Genomic DNA, 15,388 nt, shown 5'->3' with positions numbered 1-15,388 from the left:
TTCAGTGGGACACCCCATATGAGTCCTGTGCTATTGAATGAAGTCACTGTGTAGACTCAGCATTGACACCCTGCCTGCCGTGTCCTGCAGTGCTCCTGGGCGGCTTGAAGGACCATTTGAAGGAGATTCGAAGATGCAGGAGGCTCATCGTCATTGGCTGTGGGACCAGCTACCATGCTGCTGTGGCTGTAAGTATACGCTGGACCTTTGATTCAGGGAGCAAAGGGGCAAGTGTGTGAGACATTGTAGGTGAGACCTTAAATTCCATCATACAGTGACCTTATGGATTTGGCAAAACCCTGGAATCCATTCCCACAGCTCAGCTTATGAAGTGACACTGAGTCAGGCCCTATGTGGCTCACTCTTGTAATCCTAGCTACTCAGGAGGCTGAGATCTGAGGAATCGTGGTTCGAAACCAAGTTGAACCAAAAAATCTGAGAGACTTTTATCTCCCATTAACCACCAAAAAGCCAGAAGTGGAGCTATGGCTCAAGTGGTAGAGCACCAGCTTTGAGTGAATAAGATAAGGGACAGCACCCTGGCCCTGAGTTCAAGTCCTAGTACCCACACAAAAAAACCTGTCACATTGGCCTTTATGAATGACTCAAGTCCCCTGCTACCTGAACAGGAAGGCACCATGTTACACACTGTCCCCGCGGGGCCCACGGCTGACTTTTAGCCTTCATGTTTTTCCCTCTAGACCCGGCAAGTGTTAGAGGAACTGACAGAGCTCCCAGTGATGGTGGAACTCGCCAGCGATTTTCTGGACAGGAACACACCCGTGTTCAGGGATGATGTTTGCTTTTTCATAAGCCAGTCAGGTAAGGGATACAGGCAGTGTGTTCAGGTTTGTGTTAGTTCGTCTCTGGGCTCTCTTTTCTCTGTGTCATACAGTATGTCACGCTCCCTTCCAGTCAACCCTCTGTATACCTTCCATGTGCCATGTATGCGCTCAGACATTGGCTCACTTAACCCCCAAAGGCATTGATTACTGTTGCCCTTGTATAAGGAGGACACGTAGCCAAGGTTATAATGGAGCTACACCAGCCCCTCAGTTCCTCTCACCTCACTTCCAAGGCACTCATCAACATTTTCTCAATTTTAATGGAGAAAGAAAACAAACAAAAAACAAAAACAAAAAAACAACCTCCGTCAAAATTCTGCTAGCTTGAAAGTCTCATCTTTGTGTGGGTTTTTGTGCTCCAGACCCAACTGTTCTCTGTGTGCAGTGCCTACAATGTCCAGCAGGGGGAGGCATGGAGAGACATTGTTCTGAGTCAATCTTGCCAGGGTACCAGCCCACTAGGTAGGAATATTTGCTCTTGGTCCAGTGAGATACTCAGCCAGGGTCTGGCATATGTCTGGAGCCCCCCTGAGCTCTCTGAGGATTTTTGAAATATTTTAGTTATGAAGAATTCCAAACTTTTATAAAAAGTAGAGAGATGCATATAATGAATGAGTTGTCTGGCTTCAGCAAGGACCGACTCAGAAGATCTTGTGTGATCTTTATCCAGCCCCCCACCCGTCCTCTGGATTATTTTGAAGCCAATGCCAGACGTCATGTCATTTCCTCCATAAGTTCTCCAGAATGTCTGATGAAAATGATAAAAAGAAAAAAATAACCCTGAAGCCCCATGTCATTATCCTGATGGAAAAGTTGACAGTGACACTGTAATATCCACAGTGGCTTTTAATACTGCTCCTATTTTCCATTTTTTAAAATACCATTTCCACTTTGGTGACTAGCTAAGAAAAACTAATGTGGTCATACCTAATGTCTGGGGTTGTTATGGTTGCCTTTGAGCTGATGAACCCAGCAGAGCTTGAAAAACAGTTCATGAGCTATGAACAAAATAACAGAGTTGAGTTTCATGTGAAAGCAGTCCCCTGGCTGACCCCTGAGTGTCTGTACAGAAGTGTTCAGCTCTATAAAAGAAATGGTGAGGGGGACTATTCAAATTAGGGGGTGGGGCTTATGAAGGTATTTCCCCTCCCACTCCATCACTGGTGCTGAGCAAGGCCACACGTGACACTCCAGTGTGCTAAACCCAGATGTCCAAAGACAAGAAGGGAAAGAATTGAGCCATCGAACAGCACATGGTGTCTGCAATTAACACTGCAGAAAAGCCAGGATAAACACAGCCAAGAGCTGCAACCACGTGGATGGAACAGCATCCAGAGACTCATGACCTTAATGGTTTTGATTTTATGGTGTGGCTCATGTTTAATTTAGTTGAGAACCCAGGGTGCTTATGCTGGCTTTTATGCATAAGCCCACTGAAGTAGCTTTATTAAGAAAAACTATTTGAGTCCCCATTGGGAAGCTGCAAGAGATGTGTCCTTTCAAACAAGGTCTATTTGAGGAAACACCTTGTGGGTGGTTTTGCTTTGTCAATGTGTGATCTGTCAGACTGATAACTGAAAAACCTGTAACACCTGGATCAGGTCCTTTGTCTCTGTGGTTCCCAAGGAAAATGAGTTCATGGACACAGTGGGAAAAGTAAAATGGCAAAGGTTTGCTGAAGAAAAAGATAAACAGAACTCCTGCTGGTCAGAAGGGAGGGAATCTGATGGACATTCTTCAAGGGCCAATAAGATCTTCCCAGGAGAGAACCATGGGACTCTCAAGATTATTGGATGGCCTTTAGGCCCTATCAGTCCCCAGATCCAATCAGAGGCTCCACACACAGCCTGCGCAAGCTCTCCACGCATCCTTCAGCCCCTCTGACTAGGTGTCTACTCTGCAGTCCAATTAGCCCATAGTTCATGTGCAAGTCTTCCAGGGGCAATGACACAATCATGTCATGTCAAGACTGCTCAACCTCCGCGGGAGAGGTGCCTTTGCCCCAACTGCATAGCCAATCAACAGGGAAGGGAGGGATGTTGAATGTGCATTTTCTGTTGAAGGCTGGCTGATGGGGTTGGGGGGGGGAGGGTGAGGAGTTAGGGAAGGGGCAGGGTAGGAGGCTGGCAGAGCGCCTGAACGTGGCTGACATGCACTGAATGGGCCCTTGTGTGACAGGCGAGACTGCAGACACACTCTTGGCTCTGCGCTACTGTAAGGACCGCCGAGCCCTGACTGTGGGTGTCACCAACACCGTGGGCAGCTCCATCTCCCGGGAGACCGACTGTGGCGTTCACATCAATGCTGGGCCAGAGATCGGTGTGGCCAGCACCAAGGTAGGAGGCATCTATCCTCTTCTTGGGAGAGGCTGGGCTGGGTGGGTGGGGGATGGGTAGGCCCTGACGGGTGCTGCGCTCTCCTGGGACCCATGGGAGCTCTCCTGGGACCCACGGGAGCACATTGTACCCAGCTCTACCAAGAGCCTCTTCTCTTTGATCCCTTCCTTCCTTCCTTTCTTTCTTTCTTCATTCATTCTTTCCTTCCTTCCTGTCCTTCCTCGTTCCCTTCCTTCCATCCGCTCTCCATCTTTTTCTCCCCATCTCTTCCTTCTTCATCTTCTCGCCCTTGCCACCCCCATTTTTTCTCCTTATTTATTCTCTTTTTGTTCATTTATCATTTGCTGGTCTTTGTGTTGTCCTTCAGTGCTTCAATCATCTCTGAGACAAATATTTTCAAATCTTTGCCACATTCCTTCTGACAGGCTTACACCAGCCAGTTCATCTCTTTGGTGATGTTTGGTTTGATGATGTCTGAAGACAGAATTTCTCTACAAAACAGGAGGCAAGAGATCATTCGTGGCCTGAAATCTCTACCTGGTATGTTCCAAAATCAACCCTTCCTTCCTTCCTTCCTTCCTTCCTTCCTTCCTTCCTTCCTTTCTTCCTCCCTCCCTCCCTCCCTCCCTCCCTTCCTTCCTTCCTTCCTTGCTTCTTTCCTCCTCCTTTCCTCCTTATTTTTTGTATTAGTACTGGGGCTTGAACTCAGGGCCTGGGTGCTGCCCCTTAGCTTTTTTGCCCAAGGCTGGTGCTCTACCACTTGAGCCATAACTCCAATTCCATCTTTTTGGTGGCAACTTGGAAATAAAAATCTCATGGATTTCCCTGCCCAGGCTGGTTTTGCGATCCCCAGATCTCAGCCTCCTGTGTAGCTAGGTTTACAGGCCTGAGCCTCAAGCACCCAGCTCTTTCTTCTATCTTAAAGACAATGCCTTGCTAGATAGCCCAGGATGGCACTGAACTCTCAATCCCCTGCCTCCACAGTGATTACAGGCATGCACTACCACACACAACCTCCCCTCTAATCAAATCCAGTGATGATACTTGGCCACTCTCTTATTTGACTGTCTCCTGTAAACACTGCTGTTAATCACTCTCTCCATCTAGAACTTCTACCGCTGCTAAGCCCTCTGGCAGCTCTCACTGGGCCAAGATTAAAACCTGCCCTCTTCACCAGGCCCTGGAGCCCTCCACTGGGCCCCTGTTGCCTCTGACCTCATCCGGCCCCCTCCTCCTCCCTGGCGGCTTAGGCCATGCGTAGAAAGCTAATTCCAGTACTTGGCAGATATTTACTTAAAAATGACAAAGTTAACTTGACATTTCAAGAGCACTAAATTGGCAACAAATATTGCCAATTAATTTTAACATCAAATTTTCACTAAAAACATAGAATTGTGGGGGTTGGGGGTGGGGAGACTTGTAGCTACCAGCCTGAGATTGAGTACCTCCCAACATTTAGCGACTTCCCTGAAATCAGGCTAATTTTAACAAATGTGATTTCCTAAATATACTTTATAATGAAATGCATCCATTTTTAGAAAATTTGCAGACAGATTCAAGAGATTCTTATCCCCAGTTAACTAGGATTAAAAAAAAAAATCAGAAGTGGGAGGTGTGGCTCAAGTGGTAGAGTGGCAGCCTTGAGCGAGAAAGCTAAGGGAGAGTGCTAGGCCCAGAGTTCCAGCCCCACTACCAGCACACACGAAAGTCAGACATTCGGTTGAAGATGTGGTCTACATATTGGCTACCTGATGGAGTCTTTGCCTAGCAAGCAAGAGGCCCTGGGTTTAATACCTAGTACTGAAAAGGAGAAAAAAAAAGGTTAAACAATACTATTTTTCTCTGTTTTTTCCTGAAAATATAAAAATGTAATGGGTTTGTTATGTTAAAATATAATTATTATTATTATTTAAGGTATTTTGCCAGTCATGGGGCTTGAACTCAGGGCCTGGGCACTGTCCTTGAGCTTCTTTTGCTCAAGGCTAGCACTCTACCACTTCAACCACAGCACTACCTCTGGCTTTTTCTGTGTATGTGGTACATGAGGAATCAAACCCAGGGCTTCATGAATGCTAGGCAAGCACTCTACCGCTAAGCCACATTCCCAGCACCTAGTGTTACTTTCTGATGTAGTAAGTAATGAAACACAGTACACAAAAGAAGAGGCTCATAGGGATTGTAATAATTTTAAAATGTGTGAAGTTCTGGGACTGGAAAGGTTGGGTATCACTGGTCTAACTTGCACTGGTTTTGCTTTGAATCATAGTACGTGGCAGGAAGAGGGGTGTTCATTGGAGTGTCAGTTGTATGTCTTGCTGGCTGGTGATTTTGTCTCTGTGGGCTCAGTTCTCTTCCTGAAAAATAGATCTAGAAATCATAGTTTCCCTCCTACCTTATAGGTACTCAAGAATGTATTCACACAGCTAGGAACTACCATTCCCCTAACAAATTCCTGGCCAGTAATACAAGCCATTTCCCACAATCTAAGTGTGGAACCATCTAAACCAATACAAGGATACCAAACCTTTTAAAGGGTAGATGTTCTCAAACCTTATGTTATGCCCTAGAATTTTCTCTCTGAATATTGTTTTGAAATCAGAAAATGACTGGCTGTCTCCCTGTTCCTTGTGCTTGACTTAGAGCTGATCAAGGAAGTGTTGTCGCTGGATGAGAAGATCCATGACCTGGCCCTGGAGCTCTACACACAGAGGTCGCTCCTGGTGATGGGGCGGGGCTATAACTATGCCACCTGCTTGGAAGGAGCCTTGGTGAGCCCCCTCTGCCCAGCCTCCATCTCCCACCAGCCACGGTGCAGCCCCTGGGAATCGTGAGGGCAGTCAGAGGAGATGAGGCCAAAACCAGGAAGAAAGAGAGCAAGGAAATAGAGCTGTGACTCAAAGCTCTGGAGTGCTAGCCTTGAACAAAAGAGCTCAGGGACAGTACCCAGGCCCAGAATTCAAGCCCCACAACTGACAGAGAGAGAGAGAGAGAGAGAGAGACAGAGATGGAGAGACAGACAGACAGAGACATAGAGAGACAGAGAGAGCACAGGGCTGGGAAGACAGGTCAGTGGTAAAGTGCTAGCCCCAGAAATAGAAATGATTGCAAGCTTAGTTTCTATTGATGAGAAATGGCACCCCATGATTGAGCCCTTCAAAATGATTGATTCATACAAGGCTCCATCTAGAATAGCTCAGTCACATGGTATGCCAGTTTGGGTTCCCATTGTACCCAGAAAGAAACTAAGCTCAAAAGCTAAGTACCTTGCTCAAGATTGCATAGAGGAACTAAATCAAATGCCGGTTCTTGTGGCCTGTCCGTTATTCCCATTAGCGTTTTGTTTTAAACTGATGACTGGCTATTTTTTCCCCCATGGCCACAAAGATCCATGGTAGTGGAGAAGAAAGCTAATGGAAGCAATCAAGATGCCAGGACCACCAGAATACCAGGAGGGTGGGCAGAGCTATGCAGGAGCCTGTATCCAGCACTTACCCTTCTCTAGCTATTAGCTTGCTGTTTATTGATTGAGTTGCTTAGCCAGCGTTAACAGGATCCACTAGTGGCTCCAGGTGAGACCGCATGGGACACTGAGATAAGGACACTAATCATGACCTGGCTGCACTCCTCCCTCCCCATCTGCCCTCAAGAAGAAGACATGGCCAGGGCTGGGAAGGTGGCTCAGTGGTAGAGCGCTTGCCTTGCATGCATGAGGCCCCGGGTTCGATTCCTCAGCACCACATAAGCAAAAAGAAAAAAGCCGGAAGTGGCGCTGTGGCTCCAGTGGTAGAGTGCTAGCCTGGAGCTGAAGAGCTGAGGGACAGCGCCCAGGCCCAGAGTTCAGGCCCCACGACCAGACCCTAAAAAAAAAAAAAAAAAGATATGGCCATGCCTGGTACATATAGTACACAAGAGATGTTCAGAGAGTTTTGCAGATGATTTTAGTTAAGAGTGCAAGCTCCTCTTCCTGTTCAGGTATCCAGAAGTTCTCCAAACAATGTCCTTTTGTGGCTTTCTGGAACTGCCATAATATGAATATGATTGATTTTATCACTGATCATTCTCAATCAGCCTAGCCTTTAGCATAATGCTCTTCCCAGAGGTTGGGGTGATGATATGGAGCTGAAAGTTCCAAACATCTGCTCCTGCTTCGTTCTGAAGCTACCTAGGAGCTGCCAGCTTGTCACTCAGGCATTAGCATCGAAAGACAATGTCACTTCGGACACTCCAAGGCCTTTAGGAAAGATAGGCCAAGATAAAGGACAAAAACCAAACACGTATTTCATAGTATCACCATCCATCTCCGTCTTTGAACTCAGGTCACTTACAAGATTCTCATTCTTGTTCGAAGGAGTGAGAAGCCGGGCATTGGTGGCTCATAGCTGCAATCCTAGCTACTCAAGAGGCTGAGATCGGAGGATCACGGTTTGAAGCCAGCCCTGGCAGGAAAGTCCGTGAGACTCCTATCTCCAATAAACTACTTAGAAAAAGCTGGGAGTGGCACTGTGGCACTGTGGCTCAAGTGGTAGAGCACTCACCTTGAACAAAAGAATCTCAGGGACAGCACTCAGGCCCTGAGTTCAAGCCTTAGGACCAGCAAAAAACTGGCACACACTGCGTGAGGGACACAGAAGTAAGCTCCCTTCCCCCTCACACCAATAGTTATACTGCCTAGCTGGGAGGCTTGGCTGCAGTGGCTAAGTGTGCTGATGAAAGATGGGTATTCAAATATGTCTCTGAGTCTTTGAGGAAAGAAAGAAGTGTTTGGGCTGCTGCTGGCACAAGTCAATGGCCCCTCTGTGTCACGCAGAGGCTGGGCACTCCACATGTCTGTGGTCTCCAGGGAGGAGCTTTGCTCTTCACACTGTTTCCCTGACTCAAATAAATGGTTCTAGGGAGTACAGGGATGCTTTCTTTGATGTTCCATTAGTGCCACAGCATGCACTTTCATGGTAACTGAAATAGAAATGGGTCTCCCCGAACGTAGAAAAAAAGTCCAGTCAGAGTCCATTGTGTGGGATTCTACTACACAGGTCAGTGACCTCCGGAAGTATTAAGGATCTAAAACTGGGGAATGGTTCGTCAGTTCATTGAATAAGAGTACACCTAAACAGAACACAATGTTGTGTTATACATGATCTTTGTAGGTCATGTGGTTGTGGTTGGCTAAGCAGGGCTCTTCATCCGAAGAGGGTAGCCATGCATGGAACAGAACAAAAATGGAGCTATTGGCTAAAAAAAAAAAAAAAAAAAAAAAAAAAAAAAACCCGCAGAGGCTGCCAGCTGGGCCTTAACACATACCCTGGACAGCAGCCAGACCTTGTGCTTGGCCCTGCCCTTGCCATTGGTGCTGTTGACTGGTCTGTCCCTGGAGCCATCTGCTTTGTGATCCTCAGCTGTCACCTCCCCCAGCTTCTTTCTCCTCCTCCATCGGATCTGGCTGCGCCACCCACCCTTATCTACCCAATGTGACAAGGGTCCAACCTTGTGTTTTCTCCCTCCAGAAAATCAAAGAGATAACCTACATGCATTCAGAGGGCATCCTGGCTGGGGAGCTGAAACACGGGCCCCTGGCACTGGTTGACAAACAGATGCCAGTCATCATGGTCATCATGAAGGATCCTTGCTTTGCCAAATGTCAGAACGCCCTGCAGCAGGTGACGGCCCGTCAGGTGAGGTCCTTCCCCGGGGCTGGAGTCTCCCTTCCTCTCTTCTGTATGTGCCCAACGCGTCTGCCAGCGCTGGCTGTGGGTTGTGCTGCCAGTGAGTGGGTGTGACCGTGCCCTCTCCTGGACTCCCTTAGGATTAATGTACATATTCTGAAGGGAACTAGGCAGCCTGCAGCCATATCCTACAGTGGGCACTCAGGGAGGCCCAGCGACTTAATGTGCACCGGCCCCCTCCAGCAGCTCTGGATCCTAGGTGTGGGAAGCAGAGGAGGCAACTTCTGCCCAAAGCCCTGGGTGGGGGTGGGGAGGAGCAGGTTTCCCTCCACACACACAAAGGCTACAAGATAGTTCTGATGCTAACTCTGCAGCACTGGGTCAGATTTCACAGGTTAAGGGTTCATTCCGCCACGTGACTGCCTACTGGGGCTTGAACTCAGGGTCTGGACACTGTCCCTTAGCTTTTTTCACCCACAGCTTGTACTCTGCCACTTAAGCCACCCCTCCACTTTGAGCTTTTTGCTGGCTGCTTGGAGTTAAGGGTTTCACAGACTTTGCTGCCCAGTTGGCTTCAAACTGCGATCCTCAGATCTCAGCCTCCCGAGCAGCTAGGATTCCAGGCATGACCCCCCACTCCCCAGCACCCACCTGTTTCCTTGAGAGGCCTTCCCAGACACCAACCTTATCTCTCAGTCACATCTCCCTGTTTTATGGCCCTTGTGGCATGTATATAGAATTATTATTGATTTGCTTATGATTTTGTTTTTTTTTTTTTTACAAAATTGTTTTGTTTTTCCATCACTAGATTTTGAGCTCTGTTAAAGTTCAGAATGAGGCCCTTGGGGTAGAGGCTCAAGGATAGAGCACCTGTCTAACAAATGCTAGGCACTGACTTCAAACCCCAGTACTGCCAGCAACAACAAAAGTAAAGCTAGGAATGGGTCTGCTTGGTCTTTGGCAAGACACTTGACAAATGGGTGCTGAATTACTACCCATGGGTGACAATCACCTTCCCAGAGAAAGGGAGAAAACACGCCAAGAAAAATCTCATCACTATATCCCTTACCTAAGTCACAGCTGTAACACCACCTGTAATTCCAGCAAAACAAAATTAGCACCATCATGGTAGTAATGCTGAGTCCAGAAACTCTACATGCATATATTGTACTTTGAGTTAAGTGTGTGTGTGTGTGTGTGTGTGTGTGTGTGTGTGTGTGTGTGTGTGTGTGTGTGTGTGTGTGTGTGTGTGTGTGTGTGTGTGTGTGTGTGTGTGTGTGTGTGTGTGTGTGTGTGTGTGTGTGTGTGTGTTGGTCCTGGGGCTCGAACTTAAGGCCTGGGCACTATTCCTGAGTTTGTTTGTTTTTTTTCTCAAGGCAAGCATTCTACCACTTGAGCTACAGCTCCACTTCCAGCTTTTTTTTTTTTTTTTTTTTTTTGCTGGTTAATTGGAGATCAGTGTTCTCACGGATTTCCCTGCCTGGGCTAGCTTTGAACTGTAATCCTCAGATCTCAGCTTCCTGAGTAGCTATGACTAGCCGGATGAGCTACTGGTGCCCGGTTTTTGTTATTCTTAATTATCCTTTATCCCTGCCTCCCTTGCTTTTTTGCTTTATAGTTTCTATAGGTTTCATTTTGCTACTGTTATACATGGATGTAAGTATTTTCATCATATTCCACCCCCTCCCTCCATCTTCTTTCCCTCTTGCATGACTAATGGGCCTCTTCCAACAGTTCCTTGGTTACCTTCATGAAAGATCTGTTTTATGACCACGGTCCTGTCTGCCCCAGGGTCGCCCGATCATACTGTGCTCCAAGGATGATACTGAAAGCTCCAAGTTTGCATACAAAACCATCGAACTGCCCCACACGGTGGACTGCCTGCAGGGCATCCTCAGCGTTATCCCCCTCCAGCTGCTCTCCTTCCATCTGGCTGTTCTCCGAGGATATGACGTGAGTCTCAAGCTTGCACATCATAGAGCAAACCCCAAAGTTCCTTTCTTTTTAATTGGCACATGTCTTTACATAGTTGTGCAGCACAAGGTGGCATTGCAGTACACATATACAACCTTCAGTTCCTTCTAGGTTTCTTGCTTGTTTGTTTGTTTGCCAGTCCTAGGGCTTGGAGTCAGGGCCTGGGCACTGTCCCTGTGCTGTTTTTTGGTTTTTTTTTTTGTTTGTTTTTGCTCAAGGCTAGAGCTGTACCACTTTGAGCCACAGCTCCACTTCTTTTTCTTTTTTCTTTTCTTCTTTTTTTTTTTTTTTTTGGTGGTTAATTGGAGGTGAGTCTCACAATTTTCCTGCCTAGGCTAGCTTTGAACTATGATCTGAGGATCTCAGCCTCCTGAGAAGCTAGGATTATAAGCATGAACCACCAGTGCCCAGGTGAAAGTGAAGTTTTGTAACATTATACATTAAGCTAGTTTTAAACTGTATGTATCATATTCTTTTAATAGCATTAACATAGCATACATATATATATATATATATATATATATATATATATATCAAGTGCATAATAAGTGTTGATTGAATGAACTACACATTATTCAGCTAGATGAAGCTTCTGGAGTAAGAAATCCACTTCCACAATGCTGATGTCCAGGGAGCTCATGGGCTAGAGGTGACCGGAGCACCTGTCTCCTTGAATTGGAGGAGTCTGATAAAAGTCATTAAAGTGAGAGTCTGTGCCTTTGATCTGTGGGATCGTGAGCAGTTCCTGTCTTTACTTTTAGGTTGACTTCCCCAGAAACCTGGCCAAGTCTGTCACCGTGGAATGAGAACAAGACTATGACCAGATCATTCACCGCCTTTAGTCTAATCCAAGACCTGTTCCAACCGCAGGGATGCAATGCAGGGAAAGAAACAGAACATGATTCCGCGTGTCCCACGTGTTCCTGGTAGAGCTCGACAGCCGAAGTGCCTTCTACCCAAGTGCTTTTGCTTACAGCAAATACTGTTTCTCTGTGTCCTGAAGTCACCTGAGGAGAAAAGGGGGGGGGGGTGTCACTGATTACACACGGGGATCAGAGCAGACGTTTCCACTACTGTGCAATAGACAATACCGCTCTCTTCTGAGTAACTGTGAACCTTTTGTAACCAACCTTTTGTTTTTTTTTTAAAAAATGTATTTAACCAATATTTTGTTTACAAAAAAACAAAATATTTATAATGATGATTGTATAGCTTCTAAGTTATTTTTCTAGTATATGGCTTTCGGTCACCATGGTAACTGACACCCAAGCTGTGCACCTCGGCTATACTACATGCCATCTCTGGGCTTTGGCAAGTAGAATTCATCTTCGATTTGAGCACCAGGCATTGGCCTCTGGACTCCTTTCTCCTTTTCCTTCCTCCCTAGGTTTTTCCTGATCCCATTCATCAGTGAAGTCCCTCCAGTTACCCTCTGATGCCTCCTCTAAGTCTTGCTGAAATCTTCTTCCTTCAACATTTCCTTCTCCAATGGGACCCAAATCCCTGCAACCCTCTAATTTCTGTTGAATCAGATCATGGTTGTTTTTAAGTCCAGGCAGCAGTGTGGTCTCTGCGCTCTACTCACAGTAAAACAGCTTGAAATGTCCCATGCAAGAGGATAGTTCCAAGTGGGCTGTCCTATTTTCTATTTAAAAGCGTGCACAATCAAACTTACTATGCAATTTTAAGACAATAAAGATGGTACAGTTTGGGGAGGTGTTGTGTGTTTGGTTGATCTCATTTTTTTTTTTTTTGGTGTGCACTCTGAATTTTAAGGCCTAAAAGAACTCAGTAGTAAGCCGGGTGCCAGTGGCTCACACCTGTAATCCCAGCTACTCAGGAGGCTGAGATCTGAGGATCGCGGTTCAAAGTGACCCTGGGCAGGAAAGTCCATGAGACCCTTATTGCCAATAAACCACTAGAAAATGGGAAGTGGAGCTGTGGCTCAAGCTCTCTTGAGCTGAAGAGCACAGGGACAGTGCCCAAGCCCAGAGTTCAAGCCTCATGACTGACCAAAAACAAAAAAAAACCAAACAAACAAAAAAAAACTCAGTAGTGTCTGCTGGGAACAGCCCTCCTTTGCTCTTGAGAGGGTGTAGACAGGATTTGAATGTGTTGAAACAATTGTAGTTGAAACATAATCTTTATTTATAATCTCTTTATTTCTAATCATAATCTCATGGGTTGAAACGTAATCTTTATCCCCAGCAGTGAATCTCAGCATCAATAAAGCCACCATGAATTCAGAACTTCTGATCAGCCTACACTGAATCTGAGCACACAGCCCAAGGTCATATGTCAGAGAAATTAATACAATCAAAGAGCTCTCTTTCTCTCTCTCTCTCTCTTTCTCTCTCTCTCTCTTTTTGTTGGTCATGGGGCTTGAACTCTGGGCCTGAGTGCTGTCCCTCAGCTCTTCAGCTCAAGGCGAGCGCTCTACCACTTGAGCTATATCGCCACTTCCAGTTTTCTGGTGGTTTATTGGAGAGAAGAGTTTCATGGACTTTCCTGCCCAGGCTGGCTTTGAACCATGATCCTCAGATCTCAGCCTCCTAAGTAGTATTACAGGCATGAGCCACCGGCGCCCAGCGAGCTGTCTCTTTCTTTAAAAAAAAAAAAAACTGTAGATGGAAATTTTTAAAAGAAAAAATATTGGTTATGGCTTCAGAGAGAATGAAAAAAAAGTCTTTGAAACAAGAACCAGTCATTCAAAAAATATTCAGTATACTTTTAAATGACCTTGGTCTTACCCCTCCTTCCCTCTCTGCCCTCCCGCTCCAGCTGAAATGGCCCAGAAGCAATTACATCCCAGCAGAAGCAACCACACCCAGAGTACAGACATTGGTTTCTAATGAAACCCCCAGTTTCTCTGGGGACCCCTGGAAAAATGGCTGGGTTTAGTCAAGAAATCCATTAACAGCCTTGAATTTATTATAGTTCAAGTTAGGAAGTACTTCACCCTCCCCCCCCATACACACCATGATGGGGTTTATATAAAAAAGACACAAAAGCCAGCTGAAAGAGCCCCCGGTAGCCACAGATAGTCATTTGACTAACAAAATAGTGAAGTACTGTTTTACGGTGGGGAAACCTGAACATACCATCTCAGGTGAGCAAGTTCAACATCAGCACTGATAAGGCATGTTAATAGCATGTATCCTGTACATTTATGAATGGCTCCTCCCTCTGTAGTCTTCCTCCCCCAAATTCATAACCCCATTCTATTCTCAGAAGGGCATCAGGCAAACCCAACTGAGGGACATTCTTCAAAATACTAGACTCCTTCAAGCTTTGTAGTCAGGTCAGTAGTAGATACATTAGAAGAGAAAGTTGAAGACATTCCCTAACTGGAAAGAATGGTAGAGAAGAAACATTGACACCAATCTAGCAGCTTCAGCCTCTGCAAAGTGGGCATTCCAGAGAAACAGAACTCTACAACAGAAGTATACTAGAATTCATGAAGTAATTCATGATTTCCTGGAAGGCATAAGTTACCAGACTGAAGTGAAGACCAAATCCAGCCAAGACACCATACTGAGTTATTTTAGAACACTTACAAAGGTCACTTACAAAGAAACAGAATGACTTTAGACTCCTCAACAGCAACATTGGGAACAAGTTGATGGATCAACTTTAAAAGTTCACAGGAAAAATTTTCTTCAGGCCTAGGAATCTGTATTTACCATTGTCTCCTGCTACAGACTCAATGTTTATGTACCCCAGTCCCAAATTCCCATGCTGAAATCTTAAACCATTAATAGGGTCATATTAGAAATAGAACCTTTAGAAGGCGACAAGATTGTAAAGGTGGAGCCAGAATACAATGAAAAGACTTCTGTGAGTGAACCAAAAAGTATGTCTTCCTCTGAAAGCAGATCCATCAATACCTGGATCTTGAACTTTTCAACCCCCAGAGCAGTGCAAAAATAAAATTTCATATTACTTCTTGTTGATTTTGGTCATAGCAGTCTGATGAATTACGACACCTTCTGTCTCAGGCTATTTTCTATTGCTCCGATCAAATACCACACTCTGGAGTTTTATAGGGAAGAGAGGCTTACTTGATGCATGGTTCTGAAAGGCAGTTTTGTGGTCCAGGCCCCTCCGGGTTTGGTGGATTCACAGCTGAGAGAGTCCCAAATCTCTTATATTTTGAGGAATCATGTAAAAACAATCCTCACTTTTAATCCTGAAGCACATAAGCCATGAGTGTGTAGAGAATCTAATGGTGAGTACATTTGTTTTGCACTACTCTAATGAAAAACCTGAAGCTAGGTACCTTTGTAAAGAATAGCCCAGAACTTTCCTACTGGTTTTTTCAGTCTGACCCAGAGCTTCCTCCTGTCCAGGAGTTTTTCCTCAATTTCTCCTCCCCATCTAGCAGGTGTGATCAGGTGTCAGTCCTATCCACAGTTTACATCACACTTTTGGCAGGATCTCTTCATTTGTATGCCCCATCCTGGATTCTCTGTTCTCATCCCTCCCCATCAGTATCACCTCAGTTCTGCATCCATACATGCTCATTATATTTCATAAACCAGATAAATAAAAAAAAGCAGTGTCTTGGAATGAA

General features: G+C 45.7%; 1 protein-coding gene across 1 annotated transcript in view; it reads left to right on the top strand.

The window, feature by feature from the left end:
* Window positions 1-12,530, top strand: part of Gfpt2 (glutamine-fructose-6-phosphate transaminase 2) — a 43,423-nt gene extending 30,893 nt beyond the window's left edge. The window contains exons 12-19 of the mRNA XM_069993851.1: window positions 91-188; window positions 702-822; window positions 3,024-3,181; window positions 3,607-3,721; window positions 5,822-5,949; window positions 8,683-8,850; window positions 10,633-10,794; window positions 11,577-12,530. Of these exons, the coding sequence (XP_069849952.1) occupies window positions 91-188; window positions 702-822; window positions 3,024-3,181; window positions 3,607-3,721; window positions 5,822-5,949; window positions 8,683-8,850; window positions 10,633-10,794; window positions 11,577-11,621 (995 nt within the window). The 3' untranslated portion in view covers window positions 11,622-12,530. The remainder of the gene's footprint in view (window positions 1-90; window positions 189-701; window positions 823-3,023; window positions 3,182-3,606; window positions 3,722-5,821; window positions 5,950-8,682; window positions 8,851-10,632; window positions 10,795-11,576) is intronic.
* The last annotated feature ends 2,858 nt before the right edge of the window (window positions 12,531-15,388 follow it).

This window comes from Dipodomys merriami, unplaced genomic scaffold (assembly GCF_024711535.1).
Source record: "Dipodomys merriami isolate MVZ:Mamm:240054 unplaced genomic scaffold, mDipMer1.0.p SCAF_44, whole genome shotgun sequence".
NCBI lineage: Eukaryota > Metazoa > Chordata > Mammalia > Rodentia > Heteromyidae > Dipodomys > Dipodomys merriami.
The sequence above is the reverse complement of the archived record's forward strand: the minus strand, read 5'-3'. Positions and strand labels throughout refer to the sequence as shown.